The 23568-nt window shown below is 36.4% G+C and overlaps 1 protein-coding gene across 1 annotated transcript in view; it reads right to left on the bottom strand.

The window, feature by feature from the left end:
* NUBPL (nucleotide binding protein like) overlaps positions 1-23568 on the bottom strand; it is a 226356-nt gene that overhangs the window by 158766 nt on the left and 44022 nt on the right. Inside the window, exon 4 of the mRNA XM_043554347.1 lies at positions 19893-19983. Within this exon, the coding sequence (XP_043410282.1) occupies positions 19893-19983 (91 nt within the window). The remainder of the gene's footprint in view (positions 1-19892; positions 19984-23568) is intronic.

Raw genomic sequence — 23568 nt, 5'->3', positions numbered from 1 at the left:
AATTAAGGGGGCCTATCCACCAAGAAGATCCAACAATGGTAATATTTATGCCCCCAAATTGGAAGCGAGCACCCAAATGTAAATCAATTAATCACAAACATAGAGAAACTCACTGATACTAATATAATAATAGTAGGGGACTTTACCACCCCACTTACTGCAATGGACAAACCACCTAAGCAGAAAATCAACAAGGAAACAATGGCTTTAAATGACTCAATGGACCAGATGGACTTAACAGATATATTCAAAACATTTCATCCCAAAGCAGCAGAGTACACATTCTTTTCGAGTGTACATAGAACATTCTCCAGAAGAGATCACCTACTGGGTCACAAATTAGCACTCAACAAGTAGGAAAAGGTCGAGATCATACCATGCATATTTTCAGGTCGCAATGCTATGAAACTTGAAGTCAACAAAGAGAAAAAATTTGGAAAGCCCTCAAATAGGTGGAGGTTAAAGAGCATCCTGCTAAAGAATGAATGAGTTAACCAGGAAATTAAAGAAGAAATTTTAAAAAATACATGAAAGCAAATGAAAACAAAAACACAACAGTCCAAAACCCTTGGGATGCAGCAAAGGCATCCTAAGAGGGAAGTATATTGCAATTTGGGCCTATCTCAAGAAGCAAGAAAGGTCCCAAATACGCAGCCTAACCTTATACCTAAAGGAGTTAGAAAAGGAACAGCAAATAAAACCTAAATCCAGCAGAAGAGAAATAATAAAGATTAGAGCAGAAATAAATAATATAGAAACAAAAAAACAGTAGAACAGATTAAAATAAGAGCTGGTACTTTGAAAGAATTAATAAAATTGATAACCCCCTAAAAAAATTGATAACCCCCTAGCCAGACTTATCAAAAAGAAAAGGTAGGGGTGCCTGGGTGGCTTAGTCAGTTAAGTGTCTGAATTTGGCTCAGGTCATGATCTCATGGTCTATGGGTTTGGGCTCTGCATCAAGCTCTGTGCTGACAGCTTAGAGCCTGGAGCCTGCTTTGGATTCTGTGTCTCCCTTTCTATCTGCCTCTCCCCAGCTTGTGTTCTCTCTTTCTCTCAATAATAAATAAATAAAATTTAAAAAATTATTTAAAAAAAAGAGAAAGGACCCACACAGATAAAAATCATGAGTGAAAGAGGAGAGCTCACAACCAACACTATAAAAATACAATTATAAGAGAATACTATGAAAAATTATATGCCAACAAACTGGGCAATTTGGAAGAAATGGACAAATTCCTAGAAACTCACAAACGACCAAAACTAAAACAGGAAGAAATAGAACATTTGCACAGACTCATAACCAGCAAAGAAATTAAATCAGCAATCAAAAATCTCCCAAAAAGACCCCTGGGCCAGATGGTTTCCCAAGGGAATTCTACCAGACGTTTAAAGAAGTGTTAATACCTAGTCTTCACAAACTATTCCAAAAAATAGAAATGGCAGAAAAACTTCCAAACTCATTCTATGAAGCCAGCAGTACCTTGATTCTAAAACCAGACAAAGACCCCACTAAAAATGAGAATTACAGACCAATATCCCTGATGAATAAGGACGCAAAAATTCTGAACAAGACACTAGCAAACTGAATTCAACTATACATTAAAAGAATTATTCACCATGATCAAGTGGGATTTATTCCTGAGCTGCAGTGCTGGTTCAATATTTGTAAATCAATCAACGTGATACACCACATTAATAAAAGAAAGGATAAGAACCATATGATCCTGTCAATAGATGCAGAAACAGCATTTGACAAAATACAGTATCCACTCTTGATAAAAACCCTCAACAAAGTAGGGATAGATGGAACAAACCTCAACATCATAAAGGTCATATACAAAAGACCCACAGCTAATATCATCCTCAGTGGGGAAAAACTGAGAGCATTTCCCCTATGGTCAAGAATAAGACAAGGATGTCTACCCTCACCATTACTATTTAACATAGTGCTGGAAGTCTTAGCCTCAGCAGTCAGACAACAAAAGAAAAAAACGGCATCCAAATTAGCAAAGAAGTCAAACTTTTACTATTTTTAGATGACATGATACTCTGCAGAAAACCCAAACGACTCCACCAAAAAAGTGCCAGAATAAAGGAATTCAGCAAAGTTGCAGGATATAAAATCCAAGTGCAGAAATCTGTTGCATTTCTATATACCAATAATAAAGAAGCAGAAAAAGAAATCAAGGAATCAATCTCATTTGAAATTGCACCAAAAATAGTAAGATACCTAGTAATAAACATAACTAAAGAGGTAAAAGATCTGTACTCTGAAAACTACAGAACACTTATGAAAGAAACTTTAGAGGAGAGGACACAAAGAAACATTAAAGCATTCCATGCTCATGGATTGGAAGAATAAACATTGTGAAAATATCTATACTACTCAAAGCAATCTACACACTTAATGCAATCCCTATCAAAATACCACCAACATTTTTTGCAGAGCTGGAAAAAATAATCCTAAAATTTGTATGGAACCACAAAAAGAAAAACCTGGATATCCAAAGCATTCCTGAAAAAGAAAAACAAAACTGGAGACATCACGATTCAGAATTTCAAGCTAAATTACAAAGCTGTAGGCATCAAGACAGTATGATACTGGCATAAAAAATAGACACATAGATCAATGAAACAATGGAAAATCCAGAAATGGACCCACATACACACACACACACACACACACACACACACACACACAATCTTCGACAAAGCAAAAAAGAATATCCAATGGAAAAAAGACAGTCTCTTTAACAAATAGTATTGGGGAAACTGGACAGCTACATGCAGAAGAATGAAACTGGACCACCTTCTTACACCATACACAAAAAGAAATTCAAAATGGATGAAAGGCCATAGCAACTTCTTAGTAGACACATCACCAAAAGTAAGGGAAACAAAAAAAAAAAACATGAACTATTGGGACTTCAGCAAGACAAAAAGCTTCAGCAGAGTAGACAATCAACAAAACTAAGAGTCAGCCTACAGAGTGGGAGAAGATATTTGTGATGACATATCTGATAAAGGCTTACTATCCAAAATCTATGAAGAACTTATTATTAAACTCAATACCCAAAAAACAAAACCCAGTTAAGAAACAGGCAGAAGACATGAACAGACATTTTTCCAAAGAAGACATCCAGATAGTTAAGAGACATATCACATCACATCATCAGGGGAATACAAATCAAAACCACAAAGAGATACTACCTCACACCTGTCAGAATAGCTAAAATTAACAACACAAGAAACAATAGATGTTGGTGAGGACGCAGAGAAAAGGAAAAGTTCTTGCACTGTTGGTGGGAATGCAAACTTGTGCAGCCACTCTGGAGAACAGTATAGAGGTTCCTCAAGAAACTAAAAATAGAATCCCAATTGCACCATTAGGTATTTATCCAAAGGATACAAAAATACAGATTCAGAGGGGTACACACACCCCAGTGTTTATAGCAGCATTATCAATAAGAGCCAGACTGTGGAGAGAACCCAAATGTCCATTGACTGATGAATAAAGATGTGGTATACATATATATGTGTGTATACACACACATACACACATACACACACACACACACACACACACACACACACACACACAATGGAATATTACTCAGAGACCAAAAAGAATGAAATCTTGCCATTTGCAATGACGTGGATGGAGCTAGAATGTATTATGCTAAGCAAAATAAGTCAATCAGAGAAAGACAAATATCATATGATATCACTCATATGTCGAATTTAAGAAATAGAATAGATGAGCGTATGGGAAGTGGAGGAGAGAAGAGAGGGAAACAAAGTACAAGAGACTCTTAATGATAGAGAACAAACTGTTGGTTAACAGAGGGAGCTAGGGGAGAGATGGACTAGATGAGTGATGGATATTAAAGAGGGTACTTGTGATGAGCACTGGGTGTTATATGTAAGTGATGAATCACTGAATTCTACTCCTGAAACCAATATTGCACTGTATGTTAACTAAAATTTAAATTAAAAAATAAATTAAATATATAAATAGTATTTTAATTTCATTCTGTGTCATTTAGGATTAAAGGTAACTTATATAATAGCTGTAACTATAAGAAATTATAATTCTATAAAGATGAATTTTATTTTCAATGATCAAACACTAATCACTTATGAGAAATCTATCCATTCATGCACAAATTCAACTATTTACTGAGCACCTACTATCTACTTAATATACAGTATCAATCAAACATTTCAAATTAAAATTGCAAAGCTAACGTGTCAGATTCTCTAGTATATTTGATTCTCTTAAAAATTTCAAGCACCTTTAAAAACAATACACACATATATTATTACAATGATTATAAAACTTTTTCCTAAACAATATAAAAATGTTAATAGAACTGTATCATAAGTAAAGGTAGCATGTTTCCCAAGATATGGTTTAAGGATACTGATATTCAGAGAGTCAAGAAAGGATCACAGGACTTAGGGGAGCCTTCCAGGAGAGTTGTATGTAAATTTCTTCTTGTATTACTAGAAATTTTCAAGCTCATAACTCTTCTTACACCCCAATATATCATACATTCCTTCCATTTTTTAAGCAACCTCCTAATACAACATTTAACTGTTTGTTTTATAAAAATAAACTCAAAATGGATAAGGGACCCAAATGTAAGACAGGAAACCATCGAAATCCTAGGGGAGAAAACAGGCAGCAATCTCTTTGATCTCAGCCACAGCAACTTCTTACTCAACATGTCCCCAGAGGCAAGGGAAACAAAAGCAAAAATAAACTATTGGGACTTCATCAAGATAAAAAGCTGCTGCACAGCAAAGGAAACAATCAACAAAACTAAAGCACAACTGACAGAATGGGAGAAGATATTTCCAAATGGCATATCCAATAACAGGTTAGTATCCAAAATCTATAAAGAACTTAGCAAACTGGGTGGGGGAGAGGGGAAAATGGGTGATGGGCATTGAGGAGGGCACTTGTTGGGATGAGCGCTGGGTGTTGGACGTAAGCAAGGAACCATGGGAATCTACTCCAAAAACCAAGAACACATTTTACACACTGTATGTTAGCCAATTTGACAATAAATTATATTTAAAAAATAAATTTAAAAAATATATGTAGCTGGAAAAAAAAGAAATACCAAATAAAAGCTGTGCTGTCTAGTTGACAACAGATTTACAACCTATTGGAAATAGATTCTTCTTGCCCTCTCCATTTCGCACACTCATAATTCACAAATTTTGCAATGACCATGCACCAAAGAAGTGAAGTCTCTGCATGAGTGCAAGGAAGGTACATTTTTTCCAATCAGACTACTTTTTGCCTTACACAGGCATAGGCGACCTCTGGGTAAGGCTATAACCTCTGTAGTGCTCAGCCAATGAGGAATCAGGGGAGGGGCTTGCATTCTAGGAGATAAATTGTCTGCTGTAACCACCCCGAGTGTGCCTGACACCTACTCTTGCAAGAACGTTGATTAAAGCCTCATTTCACCGTGGGGAAAAAAAAAAGGAACTTAGCAAACTCAACACCCAAAAAACAAATAATTCAGTAAAGAAAAGGACAAAAGACATGAATAGACACTTTTTCAAAGAAGACATCCAGATGGCTAACAGACACATGAACAAATGGTCATCATTAGGGAAATACAAATCAAAGCCACAATGAGATACCACCTCACACCTGTCAGAATGGCTAACATTAACAACTCAGAAAACAACAGACGTTGGCAAGGATGCAGAGAAAGGGGAACACTTTTGTACTGCCGGTGGGAATGCAAACTGGTGCAGCCACTCTGGGAAACAGTATGGAGGTACCTCAAAAAATAAAAAATAGAACTACCCTATAACCCAGAAATTGCACTACTAGCTATTTATCCAAAGGATACAAAAATACTGATTCAAAGGGTCACATGCACCCCAATGTTTATAACAGCAGTATCAACAATAGCCAAAATATGGAAAGAGGCCAAATGCCCATCAACTGATGCATGGATAAAGAAGATGTGGTATATATACTCAATGGAATTATTACTCAGCGATGAAAAAGAATGAAATCTTGCCATTTGCAACGTGGATGGAACTGGAGTGTATTATGCTAAGCAGAGTAAATCAATCTGAGAAAGAGAAATATATGATTTGAGAAAGAGAAATATATGATTTCACTCATATGTGGAATTTAAGAAACAAAACAGATGACCATAGGGGAAAGGAAGGAAAAATAAGATAAAAACAGGGAGGTAAACCACAAGAGACTCTTAAATACATGAACAAACTGAGGGTTGTTGGAGGGTGGTGGGTAGGGGAATGGGCTAAATTAGTGATAGGCATTAAGGAGGGCACTTGTTGGAATGAGCATTGGGTGTTATATGTAAGTAATGAATCGTTAAATTCTACTTGTGAAACCATTACTACACTATATGTTAATTGGCTAGGATTTAGATAAAAATTTTTAAAATATAAACAAACAAACAAACAAACAAACAAACAAATAAATAAATAAATAATTTCCCTGTGTTTGAGCCATAAAAAATAAAAAATTTGAAAATTAAAAATAGTAATTGCCTGCTTTAAGCTGGTTATATTCTGTACATTATACTCAAATGCAACTAATCTCTTTATTGACTGAATGGATTCTGCTTTTTCCTCTTATCTTTCTCATCTGACTCAATGCCACAATGCTGCAGCATTCTTTTTATTGACAGGAAAAGATGCAACAAGAAATTAGTTTGTAATTTACTGCTTTACTTTTACAAAATGATAACCAACCATTAGGTATGATATAAATCATGGCTATAAAACAAAACCTGACATGCCCACCATTATTTATTACTTGACATTCATGGCTAACTACTAATACAGTCTTATTAACCATAAAACCCGAATCTTTTCAAAGGGTGATCAGATATCTTACTAAGGCCAAGAAATAGTCCATCTTTTCTATGGGTAGCAATAAACTAGATAGCAAAAAGGGAACATAAACATCACAACAGTCAAAGTACCAAAACTGTGAGGGCTTTTGAAAATGAGTAAGCCTAAATAAAGTTTCAGCGTGTAAATTCAAGTATCTCACATTGACTGTGGTTTGTCTATTCCATAGAGCTAAGGAACTTAGATGTTGGGGGGGGGGGGGGAGGAATCACAGACAAGTAAAAGGGAAATAAGAGATTAAAAGAATCTGATGAATCCAGCTGTTTCCTTACTTACTTCCATAACCATGGGGGTTAAGTAAGCATAACCGCAAAGAAGTAAAGAAGTGTAAAGAAATAATTCTATCCCTTTTACTCTTTCATTGCATCGCTCACCATTTTGTATTTGGTAATTAAAAATGCATTCAGTACATCACTTCAGAATAGGCCAAGAAATAATATTCAAACTTGGGCAATTTTATATAGCAGCACACTGACAAAGTGAGCCATGGCCAGAAAAATAGCTAGAATGGTCAGCATACTCAAAACTGCACTAATATGAGCAAATGCTGAAGGCTAGAAACTGTGTAGCTGAGAAAACACTTAAGGCTGCGATTATGGTATACAAACATTTCACAGGTTATCAGAAGAAAATAGACTAGGTGGTTCTCATGAGGGCAGAACTAGTAAAAGGATGTCAAAGTTATAAAGAGGCAAATTTTTGTTCAAAATAACAACATCAAATTGACCCGTCATGAAACAGCAAAATCTCCCTCACTGGAGGTGTTTGGGCAGAAGCCAGATCACCACTTATCACACATTTGTGGACTCTATAATTTTATAATACTACAAACTGAGATTTACACACACAGCTAAAGATAAAGAGCAGCAGCCATTTTAACTCATGTTTTAAATTTGTTGATAATTAAATTTTCTCAGTCTGTTTATAACAAGAAATGCCTCTTCTCCACCAAGGTTCTTCTTAATGACTTATAGAAAGACTGACTTAAACCTAAATTTACATATCTATGTCTATAAATAAGTTAAAAATAGAAGAGGCATGTAACATACAACTGACATATAAACACATTTTACATATAAATAATTGCACTATTATGTTTCAGAGTTGAATAAACCATTTTGACATAGATCAAGATTTTCTTCTCTTTTCCTCTGATAATTTTCTTATGCACAAATACATTGTGGGTTATGGAGTACCTAGATACTAGCCTATTACTCTGGGCAAACTATATTTTTACATTACCCTCCTTATCTATAACACAAATTTGCTGATGAATTTAATGGAATCTAGATAATGTAACATTATTTCTTCCTCACTGCTTTCATCAATTCTTCAGTGCATACCAGTGCATACACTATATACATACAGAAAGGCAAGCAGATGACAATCTGTAAGATGGATTTTTCTCTCATTTCAAATCCTAGGTTTGTGTCTTGAAACACCTCTGTTGCTGGAGAAAAAAAGGTGTGCGGGGGCAAGCAGCTACGATAACCCAGGTACCACTCTTTGCTAATTATCTGTCATTTGCCCTTCCAGTGTGCCCTGTCCTCTCACCTGGGGATTCCTATATGGACTGCATCAACAGCAGATCAGAAAGAGGAAGGAGAGGGAGGCCAGGGGTGTATTTCATTTCCTGGTTTTCTCTCTGTGCGGTGATCTTGGGCTGGCTGGGTCCCTCCACTGAGTGTCACTGCTCCTCCCAAGGCAGACTGTCTCCTTCTAGATCTGGATATGCTTCATCCACTCACTTCTGTAGGCCTAGGGGTAGTAATTACTCCAATGGTATTCAACAGTTATTCTATCTCATGTGCTTTCCTCATACTTCTTACACATCTTTATAAATAGTCCATCTCAAATAATCTTGATCGTGCTATATCTTTTTGTTGGAAAGTGACCCAGGAAACAGATCCTCAGAATGAGACTGAGGTTATTCTACAAAGGGATAATCTCTATACTGGAAAGACATGGGACCACTGGAAATGCATTTCACATTATCAAGGTTCATGAATATACAAATTAGATGAAGAGCATGGCTGCGAGGTCCAGTAATGTGGTAGTTAATTTTGTCAATTTGACTGGGCCATGAGGTACCTAGATAACTGATTTAACATTATTCTGGGTATTCTTGTGAGGGTCTTTCTGGATGAGATTAACATGTGAAGCAAGACTGCATAAAGCAGACTATCCTCCCTGAAACAGGTAGGCCCCATCCAATCCACTGAAGGCCAGAATAGAACAAAAAGGCAGAATAAGGCACAATTTGTTCACTCTGCCAGTCTTCAAGCTGAGACATCAGTCCTCCACTGCCTTCAAACTCAGAATGTAATTTATACCATTGGCTCTCCTGGTTTTCAAAGCCTTTGGATTCAGAGTAGAACTATACAAATAGCTCTCCTGAGTCTCCAGCTTGCTGAGTGCAGGTCTTGGGACTTCTCAGTCTCCTTAACCATGTAAGCTAATTCCTTACATCTATCTATACCTCCTATTGGTTCTGGTTTTCCGAAGAACCCAGATTAATACAGCTGACTACGGCTACTTAATTGTTATGAAAACAAAAGTGGTTGTAAAGATGGTAGATCAATCTGAATTTTTAACTACTTTATTTGTAAAGCAATCACTTCTACATCATTTTTTTAAAGGAAAGGGGAAAAAATGAGGCCAATAATTTCATGAAATCCATAATAAGAATTACTAAGCCAGAAACTAAGACTTCTAACTTCTGGTTGAAGACCTTCCATTAAATCAGCAGTTCTCCAAGTATGGTCACTGGTCCTCTGGGGATCCCCAAGAAAGAACCCTTCAGATGATCCAAGAAGGTAAAACTATTTTCATAATAATACTAAGATATTATTGGCTTTTAACTGAGTTGACTTTTGCACTGGTGGTCCAAAAACAATAGTAGGTAAACTGCCAGCACCTTGGTACAAATCAAGGCAATGACACCAAACTGTATTTTAAAGTCATCATTTTTACCACCAAGCACAGAAATAAAAATAAACGCAAATTTCACTGAAGAATGTCCTGGATGAAGTAACGGCAATTATTTAATGTATTAAATCCTGACCCTAGAGTTCATGGCATTTTTAGAATTCTGTAGGATGAAACAAGAGGTACACAAAACGCACCTCTGCTGTACGCTGCATTAGGAAGGCTGTTACAATGGCTGCCTCAAGGGAGTGCACCTGTGCAACTGAGCTGTAAGCTAAACGACATGTATGTTTTCATAGAACACCATTTTTACCTGAAAGACAAACAGACAAATGATGGCGCTTCAGATTTGGATGTTTAGCATACAAAATAAAGTGAGTCTGTCACTTCAAATCATACAACTGACAATATTTTTCTCTATGACTAACTGAAAGCTTTCAAGTAAAATTAGAATTTTTGAAAAACCTGTATATGGTCACCATGAGTTTTACAACTTCCTGATACCTAAAGAACTGTCTATTAAGACCACAATAATACATTATTAGTAAATGGATTTTTTTATATTATATAATGAAATGTGTAAACATTTAGAAGACCAGCATAAATCAATGAACTAACATCTCTAAATGACAACACATGTTATAAAATCCAACTCAAAGCCTAAGATAGACCAAAGATTTAAATATAACAGACTATGAAAAGTTCACTGATAGCCTCAGATTCCATAGTGTAACTAATCTCTAAGAAGCCAACACTTGTCAAAATTGTGGTGTAGTGTCAAAGAAACAAATCCATTACTTTTTGAAATAACTATTAAAATATCCTTCCTTTCTCCACTACATGTCCATATGAGGCTGGATTTTCCTCATTTACTTCAGCCAAAACAACATATCACAACAGAGTGAATGCTAAAGTAGATATGAAAATCTAGCAGTCTTCTATCAGGTCAGACGTTAAAATAATTTACAAAAATATAAAACAATACCACCAATCTCACTAATTTTTTACTTCAGGAAATAGTTATTTCTGTTAAAATGTTACTTATATTAACAAGTTTACAAGTTTGTAATTTTTAATGAATTAACAAATGTTTTTTTAATTTCTCAGCTTTAATTTCTATCTTGCTAAATATTGATAAATATAACCTACATTTGTGATCCTCAATATTTTTTAAGAGCATAAGAGGCTCCAGAGACCGAAAAAGTTTTGAGCACTACTACACTACATTAAGCTATAATGGAACACTCAGAAGTTGAAGATGAGTAGAATAAGAAAATTTACAATCTAAACTAGGAACCCTGAAAACATACAGATTTGTGAGAAAAAGTCCCACTCCCTACCTCAGGTCAAACATGGAATTAGATGGTAGAGGTAGGTAGAGGTAGGTAGAGGAAGGAGATAAATAAGAGTATGATCCAACTCCAGGAAACCTACAGATTCTCCAGAGAACCTTCAAATGTCCACAGTCCCCAGTTACTGCTACCATTTCTAGTCTCTGTTTGAGATTAAAAAGAAACAGAAGTCAGTAGAGAGGAAGGCGGAAGGTTACAGAGGAGACAAGACACGTCTCAGGCAGTAAAGGTAAAGGACTATTTTGGGGTGCAAGTAGTAGAAAGTGGTAGATTATACTGTGATTTATAAATAAAACATCACACATACATATTTTGTTCATGACAGATGGAATATATCACCCATAGTTTGAATGTTCATTTTTTGTTTAATATCAAAATTTAAAAGATAAACATCTCTCTTTAAAAACAAATGACCAAGTCTCTTGCTCTTTTTTGTGACCTATGGTTGAAAGCTTTATCAGGGTCCAGGGTTGGCTGGACTGTATCACAGCAAGATCAGTTTTTTTCTGTTTCTACAATCCTCTGTTATTTAGCGTGAGAACATTTTTCATCTCCCGAACTAGACTGTGAGCTCCTCAAGAGGAACAGAGTTTATATCGTATTCATCTTTATTCCCTAGAGCAAACACAGTACCTTTATAGACCTGTTCAATAACTGATTCCCAAATGATTTATTTGCCAAGGGTCAGAAATACTTACAAAATATGTTTCTTCAAGAAGCACACACAAGTGTACTGAGATGTCTTCAAAACAGTAGTTGGAACATACTGTTAAATTTAAAACACAATTTTCAGGGCGCCTAGGTGGCTCAGTCTGTTAAGCATCTAACTCTCGATTTCGGCTCAAGTCATTCACTTCATGAATTCGAACCTGCATTAGGCTCTGAGCTTGACAGCACAGAACCTGCTTGGGATTCTCTCTCTCCCCTTCTCTCTGCACCAGCACCCCCCCACACGTGCATGCTCTCTTTCTCTCAAAATAAATAAATACACTTTAAAAATACATACATATTTTTTTTTCAATTTTTTTTTAACATTTATTTATTTTTGAGACAGAGAGAGACAGAGCATGAGCAGGGGAGGGGCAGAGAGAGAGGAAGACACAGAATCCAAAGCAGGCTCCAGGCTCCGAGCTGTCAGCACAGAGCCCTACGCGGGGCCTGAACTCATGGACTGTGAGATCATGACCTGAGCCGAAGTCGGAAGCCAAGTTTTCAGATTTGAAGTTTGATACTACCAAATTTTATATTTTAAAAATTAAAAATGTACGTGTCATGTACACATAATATACGACATAGTATGACTATAGAAAAAATACTGCACTGCATTTTTAAAAATCAAATATTACCAAGATGAAAAAATAAAATGAGTAAAAAATTATATATTTTATTTCCATATAAATCTTACAGAGGACAACTATGAAACGGAATTTCTAACTATTACTCAAATATTCCTTTGAGGGGTGCACTCCCTTGGGAAATAAAACTCTGAAATGTATTAGTTTATTCGATTAGAGGGATCAATTCACATTCTCTTAAGAATTCAGGATATCGGGGCGCCTGGGTGGCGTAGTCGGTTAAGCGTCCGACTTCAGCCAGGTCACGATCTCGCCGAGCCCCGCGTCAGGCTCTGGGCTGATGGCTCAGAGCCTGGAGCCTGTTTCCGATTCTGCGTCTCCCTCTCTCTCTGCCCCTCCCCCGTTCATGCTGTGTCTCTCTCTGTCCCAAAAATAAATAAACGTTGAAAAAAAAAAAAATTTAAGAATTCAGGATATCAAAATTTGGAAAGAATCCTACACTTTCTTGGTCCCCTGTCATTATGTCCTAGCATCAGTCAATAAGGGATTCACTGAAATAGTTGTCTGGGTATAGAAGAGATCAGCTCCCCGCCTCCATCCGCATGCATGGAAGTCCCACGTGACTTCCCCACACTCTTTTAGCCTCATTCATCTCTCATTCCAGCCACAGCTCTGCATAGGCTCTGACCAGTGTCACACACAGGCTATTTGAAAGTACCTCACTTCAAGCCTTCAAAGGCCTTTCACTTCCCACCCCAAAAATGTCCTACTTGATGCCAAAGCACAGGACGCCATAGGACTCCACTGGGACTCACTCACAGATCTTGGAAATATAGGTGAGTTCCCATCTACAGAGGTAAGTCTTTGGACAATGGGAAAAGGACCATTAAATAAATTCTTCCCCTTTCCAAGGTGCCTGGGTGGCTCAGTTGGTTAAGCATCTGACTCTTGATTTCAGCTCGGGTTATGATCTCACAGTTGTAGGACTGAGCCCTGTGTCAGGCTCTGAGTTCACAGCACAGAGCCTGCTTTGGATTCTCTCTTTATCTCTCTCTCTTTCTCTTTCTCTCTCTCGCTGTCAAAATAATAAACATTTTTTAAAAATTCTTCCCCTGAGGGTGCCTGGGTGGCTCAGTCGGTTAAGAGTCCGACTTCAGCTCAGGTCATGATCTCACGGTCTGTGGGTGTGAGCCCTGCATCGGGCTCTGTGCTGACAGCTCAGAGACTGGAGCCTCTGAGCCTTCAGATTCTGTGGCTCCCTCTCTCTCTCTGCCCCTCCATCACTCACACACTCTCTCTCTCACACACAAAATTAAATAAACATTAAAAAAAATTTTTTTAATTCTTCCCCTTGCCATAACCCCATATACATAACCCCATGCAGTCAAGCAATCTGTCACATTTAAGTGACAGCCAGCTTGACAGAAGTTGCACATTAGCTCTCCATCCTTGCCTCCTTCCTCAGTCTGGATTTCCACTTCCTAATAAATTAGCAGTGCATAGGGCTTTGCTTTCTGGGGAACCCAGTTCAAAAGAAAGTTTGTGGTTTATATCCTGCAAAGGAAATCTCAAAGTCCATTAAAATGCAATCTGCTATTTCTGCTTTCTTTTCCTTAATTGGAAAACCACAGAGACAGCAGAATAAAATCAAAACCTTACCGTCACTGCTTCCTCACTCACCACTTCTCCTAACCCATTATAATACCAATATCCAGAAAAAAAAAAATCTCAAGTAAGATATTTTAGTGTTTATGAACTCTTTTAGGTTGGCAATGAGGACGACAGTCAGAGGAAAGAGTTATGGTGTATACTTACTAGTTCCTTCTCTTTGTCCAGGTTGTTCATATTCCCAACACTGGGATTCTGAACACTGCCCTTTCCATTACAGCTCAAATTCAGGCCTTACAGGACTCTACTGCTTATGAGTAAACACAGTAATATTCAACATTTCAAAGCTACCATATGAGGCAAGACTGGCACTGTCCTTTCATATTGAAACAACTGGAACAATCAACTTACTCCACATAATTCTCCAAAGCCAAGCCATACAGATCCTTTCTTTTTTCCTTTTTCTAAGAATGGGGGAAAATGTAGCATAAGACAGCCATTCAGATATATCACAAAGATTAACAAAGATAATGTCTTCAAACTGCTTTTATTATTCATAAAAATGTATGTGTTTGCAAATTAATTTGCTCATATACCCAAAACAGAAAACAGAGTATATAACTAACGTACAAGAAACCTGGCAGGAGTGATTATGTTCTTTATTCAACTAAGATTAATTGCATATCTACTATATACCAAGCATCAGAGAAACAAACCAGGCAAGAAAGCCTCTGCTCTGTGCACATAGTATCATAGTAGGGGAGATTTAAAAAATTAGACAGATAACACAAAAACTCTATTCTGCAACTGAAATAAGGAGTCTGAGGAGTCAAAGAAGGAAAGCTTCATGCAAGAAAAGACATTAAAACTAAGACCTGAGGAGTAGAAACTGGAGGGGGACGGGGAGGGGGGAGAAGACAGTAAAGGTGGAGGGCATTTCAGGCAAAGAGAATGAAAATGGAGAGACCTGAGCACAGAGCTTGGCATGTTAGAAATAGAGGTCACTGTGACTGGTGTTCACTGAATAACAAAACAAGCTTGTTGGAATTGGGACTGTAGAGGTAGACAGAAGGTGGGGATCAGATCATACAGGGCTTTACAATACTGGTAATGTTACAAATGGTAATACTGGGGCACCTGGGTGGCTCAGCTGATTAAGCCTCCGACATCGGCTCAGGTCATTCTCTCAGGGTTCCATGAATTCAAGCCCCACATTGGGCTTTCTGCCGTCAGCATGGAGCCTGCTTCAGATCCTTTTTCTCCCTCTCTCTGCCCTTCCCCTGCTCACATGTGTGCGCACTCTCAAAAATAAACATAAAAAAAATTTTTTTAATGGTAATATTGGTAATGATAACATTAAGGATTTTAAATGTATTAAGTTCTCTTCCTTTTCGTGAGATGAAAATAAAATTTTAGATTACAATTTCTAAATTGTAGAGCAGTGACGTTTCTAAGCTGAAACGTAGACAAGGCTTAGAACTAAATTACTAAATCTCCCAATGAAACTTCACTATTCTGTTTTCCTCCAGTAATGATAGCTCTTTTAGCAAATAGAATTACTGGGTCGATATTATAGACACTATTCAAGAAACTATGTATTCAAGACACTATTCAAGAAATAGAGCAAGTCTATTTAATATATTTTTCTAATTTTTTCATTGTAGCAAAATATACATAAAATTTACCTACACTGAACCTACAGTTCAGTGGTATTAAATAGATTCCAAATGCTGTCCAACCATCACAACTATCCACCTTCAAAACTTTTTTCATCTCATAAATACCAAAACTATTACACAGTATCTATCCATTCTCCCCTCCTCACCAGATCGTGTCAATCATTATTCTACTTTTTATAATTCTGACTATTCTAAGTGCCTCGTGTAAGTGGAATCATACAGCATTTGTCTTTTTTGTGACTGGCTTACTTAGCAAGTCTTCATGATACATCCATGTTGCAAAATATGTCAGACTTTCCTTGTTTTTTTGTGTTTTTTTAACCATAATGAGATAGCATTTTATGCCCTATTTAAAGAGGATGTGGATCCATAATGTCTCTTATATACAATGAACAGAGCATAAGTTGATGCAAACATTTTGGAAAGTAATGCAAACATCACAAACCCATGGCCTGGATATTACAGTCCCAGGTTCATATCGAAAGGAAATTTCTCCTGATGTGCAACAGAAGACAATGCCTAGAATGTTCATAGCAGTCTTGTTCACAGTGGCAAGAACCTTGAGTAGAGGGAGATGGAGGGACAGAACGGTGGTATGGTATGAAGAATGATGGTCTTCCAAAGATGTCCAAATTCTAATCCCTGGAACTGTTATTAACAGCTTATTATAAAAGAATATCACTCAGATGATTGGTTGGTTCTCAGTGTTGTAGGCAGAGAAAAGAAAAGATGTGGGCAGCGGAAAATTAAATTAAATTAAAAGGATATAACTCAGAAATAGCGAGATGGATGAGACATATAGGACAAGATATGAGGAAGAGCAGAGAGTTTCCATGACCTCTCCAAGGACATATGCTCCCCAAATCATGCGTTCACCAACCCGGAAGCTCCTTCCTTCCTTTTTAAGACTGAATAATGTCCATTGCACATACATACCACATTTTGCTTATCTATTCATGAACCGATAGAAATTGGGTAGCTTCCACATAATGAAATAATGAACAGTCAATTCATAATAATAGTAGTAGTAGTAGTAATAGTGTATAATGCTGCTATGAACATGGGTGTACAAAATCTATCTAATTTTGACAAACGTAATCTCATTTCAATCCATTACCCTGTATGGGTACATACATACCATATACACAAAATCTAGAGTTGAGGTCAAGAAGGTAAGTGAAAAAGATGACTTAATTCATTATTTTTTTCCTGTAGCATATCTAATTTCTTCTCTAAGTTAGCCTCACCAAATCTAGACTGTCAAAACTTTTCACGCCTTTTCGTATAATGTTATTATTTATGGCTTTTTGCCTTTTCCTATAGAGTCTCCAACCCACATATGGATATTTCCTACATCTTCTACCTTCAAAACTCATTTTTCATCCTGCTTTCACCAAACTACTTTCCTAAATACTTTATTTTCTGTTAACATCAAAAAAGAAAGAAAGAAAAGAAAGAGAAACAAAGAGTGAAAGAAATGGTGACATTTATGATATGTAAATTATATCTTAATCAAAAATAAAAATAAAGCGTCATTCTCATGTAAAAAGAAAAATAAAAAATAAATAAAAGTAATATGTTTTGTTAAAGTGCCCCTAAAAGGTTTCTAAAGTACCCAGTAAATTATTAAAGTAACTATGAATCAGCAATAATGAAGTCTATTTTAAAAAGCAAAAATTTGGGGCGCCTGGGTGGCTCAGTTGGTTGAGCGGCTCAGCTCAGGTCATGATCTCGCGGTCCATGGATTTGAGCCCCGTGTCGGGCTCTGTGCTGACAGCTCGGAGCCTAGAGCCTGCTTCAGATTCTGTGTCTCCCTCTCTCTGACCCTCCCCTGTTCATGCTCTGTGTCTCCCTGTCTCAAAAATAAATAAAACGTTAAAAAATAAATAAATAAATAAATAAATAAATAAAGCAAAAATTTTACAAGGCCCATAAATAAACAGTATTAAAAATAAAATTGCAAGTTAATCCTTCCACTACCAACAATAGCAAGTTCTTTTAATTTTTTCTCATCTGAGAGAAGATACTGAAAACATGAAAATAATTTTGAGAAACACTGGGAATGATCAGAAGATTAGGAAATAAGAAAAAAAGTTGTGTTTGGTTTTTTTTTTTTAACTTGGAATTAGACTAGTACAGACAAATGTGAAGTACAAACAGCCCTAAAAAGATATGGCCACATTACAAATGTTCCACTCTACTGGTCTACATGTAATCATAAGGACAGCTCTCTGATCTAACTCAAAAAGTGAGAGGCATAGAACACCTATTTGTCTTGTGGCAGGTGCTAATCATAAACACAAAGATTTATGGCCTGTTGAAACAATTTCTTTGCTATTAATGAGATAATTTCTTATTGTATAGTGTTTTCTGCAGTAGAGAGTATAAGAGGATAAATTAACATGATAAAATATAGAAATGTCAAAACGATGACAATTAGTATAATAGTGGCAGGTTTATCTAAGATTCAAAACATAATTTATAAGCTGGGGTTTAAGAATCCACATTCTTTTAAGTGAATGATGCCTTAATCGCTCAATTTATTTTTGGGGTGCCTTAAGATCAGCTTGTCAACACAAAAGAAGGGTTCTTTTAAGGCTTTCCAAGATTTCTAGTATCTCATCTTTACCAGAAAGCCTATTTAATGGCAGCCAATTTGCAAACATCAAATTTAAGATTACAGCTTCAGTAAAACAAGAAGAAAGAAATTAAAGTTCACTTCAAGTATTTATGTTGGCATAGAGTGGACAGACTACTTAAGAAAAAACTGACACCAAGGGCTCCATTTCACCATTATTCATGTGCTGCACGCACTAGTTTTCACATTACTTTAATCAAGAGACAGACGTAATAAGTCTATCATTTAAAGTACACAAATTCATTACTCCCTCTTTGTGAAAGAAATTTGACATCTTGGCATATGTCACATATCTGCAAACCAAGTATGCATTCCACTAAAAGGACAAAGAACAAAGAAACTAGAATAACTTAGCTTTGTAAGTTATATAAAATAAAGCATTTTCACGAAACAAGAAAATAACTAAGTGGGTGCTTACAAAATAAGACTGCTGGGGTCAATTTTATCATCACTAGATATTCAAGTTTCCTACAATTCAGAATTTAACATTGTAATTGACTCCAGCAACTAAAGCACAAACAAAAACACATTCAACAATAGTAGACGATGTCTAATTAACTAACATTTAATAATGAAATACAAAATACTTGTATTATTTACATAGATAATCCAATAAATACCTATGGTAAATATAATCATTGTGTCCTAGATCTATGGAAAATAAAAAAGCCCAATAAGAAATGAAAAGAAATTAGTCAATTATATACTTATTGTAATTAGAAATAAATTTTAATAAACCAATTTCCAATACTTTTTTTTTTTTTAAGTAGGCTCCATACCCAATGTGGGGCTTGATGCTCTACAAAATGAGCCAGACAGGCGCCCCTTTCCAAGACTTCATTTTCTCATCACAGCATTTCTTGTTCTTCATGCTTTATATTTGACAGCTTTGGAAGAAAGTGTAATACCAAGCACAGTAAATATTAAAGATTTACTCAAAAAATTACTCTGTCCTATTGACAGCAGTGAAGGCTGGGAAAAGAAACTAATGGTTTCAGGGTTTTTTAAACTACTTTAAGACAAACATGACAAAAATCTGATTAGAAAAAATAATTTTCATGTCTTCCAACACAAATACATACCTTCTATTCAAATACTCCCATACATCCACACATTTAACATAAAGAGATAATGATGATGACTGACCATGTGCCAGGCACTGTTTCAAATGCATTACACTGAACAGCAATTTCTGATTGAGTGATTTCTCACCGCAACTCTGGTAATTGCTCACCTGACTTTACATATGGGGCAGAGGTGAGGTACAAAGAGGTTAAACAATTCACCCAAAGCCACACAGTCAGTCAGTGACAGCTAGGATTCAAACCTGGACAGTCAGGCTTCATGTCTGATTTCAGAATTACTATACTGCACTGTGTATAAGGTGCACATGGTACATGGCACAATGCCTGACACTCAGGAGGTAATTTAAAAAGTCTATTACCGTACTATCTATCTCTTCTTTACTTACCCTGTGATAATTCTGGATTTCCTTTCAGATTCATCATCTTTGGAATTGAAGGGCCATACACATCCACATCTAGTAAACCAATGGCCTTTGACTGTAAGGAAACAGAATCTACTGTAAGATTATTTCCACTCTTCATCAAAGATAACATATATAGCAATGGTAAATCTGACTATAAAAAAAAGAAAATTTACAAAAAAATTCCAAAATCCTAACCTAAATTTTCAAAGCAGCAGTAAGGTAAAAGCTTATCAACTACTTAGACAAATACTTTTTGTTGGTTTACTAATTTCTTCTAGAAAACTGACAAGAGAAACCCCCTACATACACTTTACACATTGTGGTTCAGATCTCCCATATAGTCTCAAGTAGACTAAAACCTTTTTGATTTGAAGACTAACAAATTACACACAATGTTAAAATAAGGACTTACAATGGCAAACAAAACCACAGGAAGATGGAGCATTAACCCTTAGAAAGCCCATCTAACACAACAAAGAATAACAAAATGAAAAAAAAAAAATCATGGGAACAAGACTATAATAGTGCAAGTGAGAAATTCTGATGCAGATCCAGCATGGAAATGCTAATGAGGGTAGTGGCAGACATAATGCGGAGACAACTCCTTACACACAAGTCACAGTTAAACATCCAAGCTCTTCTGGAGAATTCATAAACAACTAAAACTGTTTTCCTTTGATGACCCATCTAGCTACCCGAGGGCAGAATATTCTGACTGGTCTCTAGGTGCCAGTTCATCAGCAACACAGCCAAGTAAAGGTAAACAAAATTCACTATTCCCAAGTATGTCTTTTTTTTTTCTCCCCCCACCTATTTCTCTTTTGATACATTAAATCAATCTGTTACTGGTTTTTCCATATATAAGCAAACAGAATGCTAATGCTAACTATACGTCCTTAAGTTACATTTCACCAAGACTCAGAACTCTCCTCCCTCTTTCCCTGTATCCTGGCAAGATAAAATTCTTAACCTCTCAAAAAAAAAAAAAATCCTCATTTTTAATTAAATAATCCCCCATCTTCCATGTTATCTACCTATTTCCAGACACAAAATTACTTTTTAAACCTTGCTGTCTGGTTCCTATTAATACATAAAATAAGGTACATTCAACATTTATGTCCCTAACTTTATACTGACTCAAACTGCAGTTCTAAGAAAATCATTTAATGTCCCTGTATGACTCACAGAGCCTAGAGGACTAAGGATTAAAACCTGCCTCTACCAAAATCTCAGCTTACTGTAAAATAAATGAGAAAAGTATTAGCTTTAAAAAGGTAGGAACAGTCAATGAGAAATTCTGACCTGTTTTCAACTCCTTTTTAAACCACAAACAAATTAACTTAAACAAAACAGAATTAAATTTACTATGGATAAAAAGATTTTCAAATGAGAGAGACTAAAACCTTAAGAAATGTAGCTAATTGTCAATACTATTATTCAAGGGTCCGCTAATGCTATAACCATTGAGGTGAGGAAGCTGAAGGGATTCCATTTTAGAAAGACTCCATTTTTTGGCAAAAAAAAAAAAACCAAAAAAAAAAACACCAAAAACAAAAACCAGACACTTAGAAAGACTCCATTTTTCTGATAGGCCCCATTTACTCATGATCCTTATTTGTCTCTGAATAAGCCAAAGAAGCTATGTCATCACTTTAAGGGAGAAGCAAAAAAGTTAATCATTCTCTGAGTTTTGTCCTAGGCCCCAAACCGGATAACATCTCAGAAGAGCTGGATCCCAAATATGTTCCAGGACATTAGCTTTGAACAAACCTCAGCTGAAACTGGCATCAGTACTGCTACCTTCAGTAATTTATGAAATAACACATATTACTCACCTGACACTTGTCTTTGATTGGACCCTACGCAGGATCCCCAAAGGAACACGTACCCTAGATCCCCTTCCCATATATAAACCCCTAACCCCAAGCAACAATGAGACTCATTCTCCTTTCCTTTCCTAATCTCCCAGACCGTCTGTTACTCTCTGTCACTCATGTCATTCAATAAACTCTGCTTTCACTTTCTCCAGCTCACACTTGATTTCTATCCTGTGCAAGGCCAAGGACCCTCTTAGCTGGTCTTATAGGGAAGTCCCCACTCTGGTCCTTGGACCCAGCCAGGCACTGCCGACATCAATATCATCCTAGAATTTTACCTCTTTTCCATGTCTTTTCTCATGGTACGTACAAAACTAAAAACTACTACATAATAATAAATGTCAATAAAAACAAAAAATAATCTAAGTGGTATTTTTCCCTTTCTTATTTAATGTTTAATGTTATTTACAAGTTTTATAAAAACTTGAAAAGGTTAGGTCCCAGGTTTCAAACTGATCTCCTAAAAGTAAAGTCAAGTAAAATAACTTAGTTTTTTAAGTTTGGTTTCATGAAACAAGGAAACTAAGTGGGTGCTTGCAAACTAAGACTGCTGGGGTCAATTTTTTCATCACTAGATTTTCAAGTTTCCTTCAAAATGTTAAGGAGAATCAACTATTTGTCCTGTCTCCCAGAAGAAAACCATGCCTGTCTAAAGGTGAACCCCTGGTATCAAGGTTCAAGACAAAACTGAGGATCTGCCATAATATTTACTATGGTAGAAACAGATTTTACGCATACCTAGATGGCTATTAATATGCATAATCCCATATGAATAAAGTGAGCAGGGGCACCTGGGTGGCTCAGTCAGTTGAGTTTTGGCTCTGGATTTCAGCTCATGATCTCATGGTTCATGAGTTCAAGAACTATGTCAGACTCTAAGCGTGGAGCCTGCCTAGGATTCTCTCCCTTTCTCTCTGCCCCTCCGTCTCCCCCCACCTCACTCTCTCAAAATAAATAAATAAACTTAAAAAAATAATAATAAGGGGCTGGTAGGGAAGGAGATTACAAGATTTTAGAGTTCCTCTGTTTCCGAGAAAATGGAATTAAGGGTAACAGAATCTTCTAGGGGTGCCTGGGTGGCTCAGTCAGTTAAGCATCTGACTCTTGATTTCAGCCAGGTCATGATCTCCTTCATAGGATTGAACCCCACATCAGACTCTGAGCTGACAGCCTGCTTGGGATTCTCCCTCTCACTCTCTCCCTGCCCCACCCCCACTCGCACTCTCTCTCAAAATAAACAAACAAAAAAAAATCTATGTGCTAGGTTTTCTGCATACTCTCCCTAGGAATAGTTACTCACTGACCTAAATTTAGTACCAAAGTTGACATACATCAAAAAGGAAACAGAGGAGATGAAGGTATGAAGGTCAGAGAAAGAGAGGAAAGAGGAAGGATGAGAGGGACAGAGGCAGAGAAGGAGGGAGGGAGAAGAAGATTGAGGGAAATTAATCAGCAATTTTTATTAAGAACCTGGATAAACTAGGCCTCTACAGGCTAGTGGCTGTAGAATTAGAATTTAGAGTTCTATGGACAAATCAGAATTTAGAAAATTTAGAAAAATTTTAGAAGTCAAAAAAATAACAAAAAAAAAAAAGAAAATTTTTAGAAAGCATGCCATCCTAAATTACCCAAATATAAACTTCCCCTAATTATACCTCCCCAATGCTTGAATTCCTTCTTTAAGCCAGGCACCCTAAACATTTTATTTACATTTCTCACTGACTCCTCACAGCAATCGTGCAAGGTGGTATTACGCTCACTTAAAGATGAGAAACTATAAC

Source organism: Prionailurus bengalensis, chromosome B3, assembly GCF_016509475.1.
Source record: "Prionailurus bengalensis isolate Pbe53 chromosome B3, Fcat_Pben_1.1_paternal_pri, whole genome shotgun sequence".
Classification (NCBI taxonomy): Eukaryota; Metazoa; Chordata; class Mammalia; order Carnivora; family Felidae; genus Prionailurus; species Prionailurus bengalensis.
The sequence above is the reverse complement of the archived record's forward strand: the minus strand, read 5'-3'. Positions and strand labels throughout refer to the sequence as shown.